At 45.3% G+C, this 7,371-nt stretch overlaps 1 protein-coding gene across 1 annotated transcript; it reads right to left on the bottom strand.

Annotated features, from left to right (window-relative positions):
• Window positions 1-3,922: 3,922 nt before the first annotated feature.
• On the bottom strand, window positions 3,923-5,993 carry LOC134210983 (sodium-independent sulfate anion transporter-like). Its single transcript, XM_062687469.1, has 3 exons — window positions 5,857-5,993; window positions 5,143-5,798; window positions 3,923-5,079 (listed from the first exon to the last, which is right to left on the bottom strand). The coding sequence occupies exons 1-3, from the start codon at window positions 5,897-5,899 to the stop codon at window positions 3,949-3,951; spliced, it is 1,830 nt and encodes a 609-aa protein (XP_062543453.1). The 5' UTR covers window positions 5,900-5,993; the 3' UTR covers window positions 3,923-3,948.
• Window positions 5,994-7,371: the final 1,378 nt, after the last annotated feature.

Genomic DNA, 7,371 nt, shown 5'->3' with positions numbered 1-7,371 from the left:
ATGACCCTTTCGACTAAACTACCCTTTCGGCCAAACTACCCTTTCGGTCAAACGACCCTTTCGGCCAAATGACCCTTTAGGCCAAACTACCCTTTCGGCCAAACGATTCTATTGGCCAAATGACCCTTTCCGCCAAACGACCTTTTCCGCCAAACGACCCTTTCGGCCAAATGACCCTTTTAGCCAATTTACCCTTTTAGGCAAAGACCCTTTCGGCCAAATTACCCTTTCGGCCAAATGACCCTTTCAGCTAAACGACCCTTTCGGCCAAACGATCCTTTCGGTCAAATGACCCTTTCGGCCAAACGACCCATTCGGCCAAATGACCTTTTTGGCCAAATAACCCTTCCAGCGAAATGACCCTTTTGGCCAAACGACCCTTTGGCCAAAACGACCCTTTCGCCCAATTAACCCTTTCAGGCCAAGACCCTTTCGGCCAAATGACCCTTTCGGCCAAATACCTCTCTGGGGCCCTCCTTAGCCGTGCGGTAAGACGCGTTGCTACAAAGCAAGACCATGCTGAGGGTGGCTGGGTTCGATTCCCGGCGCCGGTCTAGGCTCTAGACAATTTTCGGTTTGGAAATTGTCTCGACTTCCCTGGGCATAAAAGTATCATCGTGTTAGCCTCATGATATTCGAATGCAAAAATGGTAACTTGGCTTAGAAACCTCGCAGTTAATAGCTGTGGAAGTGCTTAATGAACACTAAGCTGCGAGGCGGTTCTGTCCCAGTGGGGGATGTAATGCCAATAAGAAGAAGAAGAAGAAGAAAACCCTTTCGGCCAAACAACCTTCTTCTTCTAATTGGCATTACATCCCCACACTGGGACAGAGCAGTCTCGCAGCTTGGTGTTCATTAAGCACTTCCACAGTTATTAACTGCGAGGTTTCTAAGCCAGGTTTCCATTTTTGCATTCGTATATCATGAGGCTAGCACGATGATACTTTTATGTCCAGGGAAGTCGAGACAATTCCGATCCGAAATTGCCTAGACCGGCACCGGGAATCGAACCCTCTCAACCTTTACCGCACGGCTAAGGAGGGCCAAACAACCCTTTCGGCCAAATACCACTCTCGGCCAAATGACCATGTTGGCCAAACGACCCTTTCGGGAAAACATTCCTTTCGGGCAAACGAACCCTTCGGTCAAATATCCCTTTCGACCAAACGACCCATTCGGCCAAATGACCATTTCGGCAACAATGACCCTTCCAGCCAAATGACCATTTCGGCCAAATTACTTTCGGTCCAATGGTCTGTTCGGCCAGATGGTATATTCGGCTGGCTGTTCGGCCACATTGAGAGTTGACGTAAAGTCAATGTCAACTTCTCTCCACGAACAGCCTAGATAGCCGTGTGGTATCGGCAGCTGGTTATCTGGCTAAGAATAACATTACGGATTGCCTGTTCCAGTGGTAAAAGTCCACCATACATGTGACCCCTAATTTTCGGTGTGATGCGGCTTTATGCTTACCGTGCCTACGAATAAATGGTTAGGGGGGTCTAATAAGAACCTAACCATAAACGGAGACTGTGAAGCACCAGGGCCCCCTTCACAGTATTTTAGCCCTCGCTTTGTGTATGTTACCTATATGGATTCGCATTATGCGTTTTTTCACAGTGTACTCTGTGTCTCGTCCTTGACGTTTGGCTTCGGCTACTCTTGTTCAATCTCAACGTGAGGTTAAATAAGAGTGGGGTTATGAATATGTATTTTACTTAGTTTTCAACAAATTGTCACCTATATGGATTCGCATTATGCGTTTTTTTTACAATGTACTTTGTGTATGTCACCTATATGGATTCGCATTATGCGTTTTTCACAGTGTACTCTGTGTCTCGTCCTTGACGTTCGGCTTCGGTTACTCTTGTTCAATCTCAACGTGAGGTTACATAAGAGTGGGGTTATGAATATGTGTTTTACTTAGATTTCAACAAATTGTCACCTATATGGATTCGCATTATGCGTTTTTTTACAATGTACTTTGTGTATGTTACCTACATGTATTCGTATTATGCGTTTTTCACAGTGTACTCTGTGTTTCGTTCTTGACGTTCGGGTTCGGCTACTCTTGTTCAACCTCAACATGAGGTTCAATAAGAATGGAGTTATGAATATGTGTTTTACTTAGTTTTCAACAAATTGCCAACTATATGGATTCGCATTATGCGATTTTTACAATGTACTTTGTGATTGTCACCTATATGGATTCGCATTATGCATTTTTCACAGTGCACTCTGTGTTTCGTCTTTGACGTTCGTCCATTGTTACGTCCTCTAGGTTTTTGTGACACCTCTCTTTAGTCCCTAGCTGGATGCGTGTGAGTCTACATAATTGGCTTTCCTATAAATGGTTCCATTCTCCTTTCCAACTTCACTTCCTCTTCCTTTCCCCTTTTCACTTCCTTTCCGTCAGGTAAATGATGAGAAAGGCCAGGGAAGGCGATGGCACAAATCTCCCAAATTGAGGGGAACGTGCCTCCTGAGCCGACGTTCTGATACCTGATACCTGGGCATAAAAGTATCATCGTGTTAGCCTCATGATATTCGAATGCAAAAATGGTAACTTGGCTTAGAAACCTCGCAGTTAATAGCTGTGGAAGTGCTTAAAGAACACTAAGCTGTGAGGCGGCTCTGTCCCAGTGGGGGATGTAATGCCAATAAGAAGAAGAAGAAGAAGAAGACCCTTTCGGCCAAACAACCCTTTCGGCCAAATACCACTCTCGGCTAAATGACCCTGTTGGCCAAACGAGCCTTTCGGGAAAACATTCCTTTCGGGCAAACGATCCCTTCGGTCAAATGTCCCTTTCGACCAAACGACCCATTCGGCCAAATGACCATTTCGGCAACAATGACCCTTCCAGCCAAATGACCCTTTCGGCCAAATTACTTTCGGTCCAATGGTCTGTTCGGCCAGATGGTATATTCGGCCAAACAACTTTCGGCCTGGTGGCATTCGGCTGAACGGCATATTGCCAAACGGCCCTTCCCCACTTTACACATCCCTACACGGCCGGCGATAAACAAAGCATTCTGAACCTTATCTATATCTGGTTTCCCATAACAAATCTAACAAATGCTCAGCACAAGAAAAAATAAACAAATAATCAACTCTCCTCTATCGAATCGTCAACTTTAATCTGCCTTGCTTTACAGTGGAATCTGATATCAGATGGGACTAAGACGAAGACTTCCAGAATAACAGATACCTCAGTATGATCCCATTGTATTAACACTACATACAGGAAATGGTTGGCGAATTTAAGGTTTTGCCCGATTACATTAAAACCTACCTCTTTTAAAATCCAGTTCATCCTAACAGAACTGCATCAGTTATTACCATGACATATGATATCCCACACCGTCGAATCGTTCTTGCTCTTGACAAAAGTTACCTTAGTTTCAATTTATATTCTACCCAATCATCCCTCTAACCAAATTCAAGCACATCTCTCTAAAATAATAGATGAAATATTATTCTCGGTTCTTTTGATTTAAACGAACATTCTACTCTTTGGGGACACCCTTCCAATCATGTCCAAGGACGGTTGCTCGAACGCACTTGATCGAACCTTATGCAGCCATAACGTTCTATCTCAGTTGTCCTGGGTGTTCACGACGCCTACTGTCTTAGTGACCACTTCCCTCTTATCATCTCCTTGAACAGAGCCCCACCCATTGCTTCCTGCCGTCCAAGATGGTATGAGTTGGACGACTGGACGAGCTACCAAAACAATGTCTTTAAATGCTTCACTAAAAATCTTCCTGCCTCTCCGGATGACTTTTTCAGAACTTCAAATTAGGTTGAGGATGCGCATCAAGTTTTCGATTTTCTGCATTTCTGGAAGGTTTACTTTTGGCTTTCTTTCCACGTCGTAAAAAGAGCATCGTAGAAAGAAGTAACATAAAAAGAGGTAAGTGTTCAAGATGATATTATTCGCTTATAAATCAGTGACATCTCTGCAACAAGCCTTCGGTGGGTGTCTTCCAATTCAGCACCACCTCATTTAAATCTCCATCATTGCTCAACAAAGCTCGAAATTTGTCTCCGAGTCGCACCAATCCTCCAGCCGTACTCCTTTTCCACCTCCAAATCACCAATCCTACATCTTTCGATCGTAAATCGGACTCCACGCCTGCCAAATTCTTCACTGCTGTCGTGTCCACATAGTTCACCCTGCTGCCATCCAAAACGACCAAATCGACAGGATTTTCACAAGTATTTTTGACTGTCTTTACGACACAATCGCGCATATATTCCGCCGAAGAAAAGGTCAAATCCATTGCAGGTCGTACCAAAAGAACCCGAATGTCTTCCACCAGCGATAAGTGGAATTCGATCCTGGGTGTCGATATGTGGTACAATAAATGGCAGCAGTTCATTGCGATGCCAATCAGAATGCCCTTATCCAGTCCAAAAAAGAGACAAGCAATCACCGTGCCTAGAAATGGAACCATGTCCAGCTTCTTGACTCGCCAGATCTCCGCCATTCCGTTGTAGTCGACCATGAAGATCATGGCCGTAATTACCACCGACGCGAGTGTGGCTTTTGGAATGTAGCAAAACGCATCCGCCAGGGCTGCCATAGCTAGGAAGAGCATTGCGGCCGTTACGGCACATCCAAGGGAGGTCTTGACCCCGCTACTGTTGTTAATGGCAGTTCGCGTGAATGACCCCGCGACGGGAAGTGGTGAAAAAAATGCCACCGCCATGTTACACAAACCAAGGGCAAGCATTTCCTGGGTGGCATCTACGATTTTATCTTTGGAGAAGGCCTTGCCGATGGATATGATCTCAAGTGTGGATACCAATGGAATTGTTACAATCGATGATCCCATTATGGAGATCATGTCGGAGAAGGAGTAGTAAGTTCCATTGTTCGTTACGGATAGTGGTGGAATACGGAAAGGTGGAACGCCGGCTGCCACGTGGCCAGTAAGAATGAACGGTTGAGTTCCGTTGATTGAAAAGCCGTAGGCTATTGATGCTCCAATGGTTACGACCATTGCGTTACGGGTTAGAGCGAGATATTTGAAGAAAGTTTTCCAGCGGTTGTCGGAGCCGCTGTCTTTGGTAAGCTGAAATTGAACAAACTAAATGAAGAAAGCGATTGGTTTTTCTCGTAAAGATTAAGAACATACTCTAAGTACCAATAGGAAAGCGATCGAACCAAACCCCAGCAATGCATCCCACAGCCGAGTCTCACCGACGTTTTGGATTACATTTTCCCAAGCATCTACAAAATCACTGCTTTTTCCTTTAGTGCTGATCCCAAACAGCGATCGAAGCTGTGTACTACCGATCGTCAAGCAAGCAGCCGTCGTAAAACCTGTAATGACCGGCATTGAGATGAACCGCATCAAGAATCCTAGGTTGAGCAAGCCAAACAGGAACGTTACACCACCAGCCATCAACGTCAGCAAGGATACGCCCGGTCCGAGCTTCGTAACATACCCTTGAATCATGATAGCCATGATCGAGGTTGGTGCCACTGTGACATCCTTGACGCTCCCGAACAGAAAGTACACGAAACATCCTACCATGTTGGAGTTGATCCCGTCCTGCGGTTGTAAGTTCGCGAGGATTCCATAGGCTATGCTTTGTGGAATGGCCGTTAACGTGACCGTGACTCCGGCGATGATATCCGAAGCGATATAGCTTACTCGATACTTGGGTAACCATTGGAGCACGTGGATACGTCTTTTCACCGTTGATGTGGTACATATCGATTGGATGCGTTTAAGCATGGCTGAATGAAGGCTCGGTAGCTGCTCTCGGAAAATAGGTTCTGACTCGTCTGTAAGGGATTTACATGCTTAGTTTTTTATTCATGGTGAAGATGAAAAAATGCGAACCATTCTGATCTGGTGGCTGACCTTCGCCGTCCATTGGAACCATCACAGTGCTGCTCAAATTAAGTACTGATAAAGGAGAAATGTTAACAGCATCCAAGTCAAAGCTATAAGTTACTTTAGAACCGAGAATTTCCTAAAACAACTTCAGATAGTTGCAGTAAAACTGATACTGGTGAACTGTGCGGTGAGCAAGCCTCCATAACGAATCATTCAGAATTACCCATGAAGTGGAAAGAAAGTGGGCGATAGGTAATCAATAGAGCAAAGTATACATTTACGTTCGAAGCTCGGTCGAGCTAAGCATTACCGACCAGAAACCTCTCATTAAACGGTTGGCTGGTTTCCTCTCTGAATTACCTTCCGGTGTTATCTAACGAATGAGGTCTGCCACTTTGCATTGACGTCTCATAAAATAGATGTTCTTTGATCGAAAACCAAACAGTGCAAATCTCAATTTGGCGAACGTTTTAACTCAATGGTTTCCTAAATTAGATAAAAATTAGAAAATTGAATAGAAAAGTGTGGTCAAATGGTGGAAAAAGAGTATGCACCATAACTGTTTTTTGCCTTTCTCGTATACTAAGTATACGGAAAGGCTATAGAACTGCTCCAAAACCGAACTTTTTATAGAAGGCTCGGAGACCCATAGTGTTATATACCAATCGACTCAGCTCGACGAATTGAGGTGATGTCTGTATGTGTGTATGTATGTGTGTGTTTTTTTTTTTTTTTTTTTTAGCAAGGGTAAACGGAAATCTGCAACCAGACACCTGAGGAGGTACTCAGGTAGTGTGGGGATGGGTATGTCATGTAACTCTTACCCGACCCACTAAAACCAAAACCCTTTCGCCAGTCCGTACCCCCGGCCCGCAATTAAGCAATACATCAGGGGGGGACTATTGAGAACGCTCACGCCTATGCTAACGCACTTGACGTCAATACACACAACATCGACTTCAAGGGTGGCTACCTCACCACCCGTCGATCGCGAGCTATGATAGTAACCTAACGGTCCGTATCATAATCTCACGTTGGAGACGAGCACCCCGACAACAACCACCGCGCGTGAACCGCAATGACCTCTATATCTACATACTGAGGTCCCCGCAGCCCACCCGCGACATGTTGGTTGTCGGGGTGAGCAAATGTTCACTGCATCACAGGTGCCCTTACTGCACTCGTTGGTTTTGTTCAAGACGCCACCACCGCTGCAGTTTCGACATGATCTGGTGAGATGCTGTGTTCACCGCATTCCATATAGCTTCTTCCCGGCACATCCTCTCGACGAGGTTGTCCGGGGTTGTATCCATACCACTAATAAGCAGCATGGTATTGCGTTCTACCTCGAATCGCGGGCATGCGAACATCACATGCTCTGCCGATTCTACCTCACCTACACATTCAGGACACTCCGCAGAATCTGCGAAGCCAAACCTGTGTAGGAATTTCTTAAAGCAGCCATGTTCAGACAACACCTGCGTTAGGTGGAAGTTGACTTGACCATGCTTCCTATCA

Source organism: Armigeres subalbatus, chromosome 1 (assembly GCF_024139115.2).
Source record: "Armigeres subalbatus isolate Guangzhou_Male chromosome 1, GZ_Asu_2, whole genome shotgun sequence".
NCBI classification, from domain to species: Eukaryota; Metazoa; Arthropoda; class Insecta; order Diptera; family Culicidae; genus Armigeres; species Armigeres subalbatus.
The sequence above is the reverse complement of the archived record's forward strand: the minus strand, read 5'-3'. Positions and strand labels throughout refer to the sequence as shown.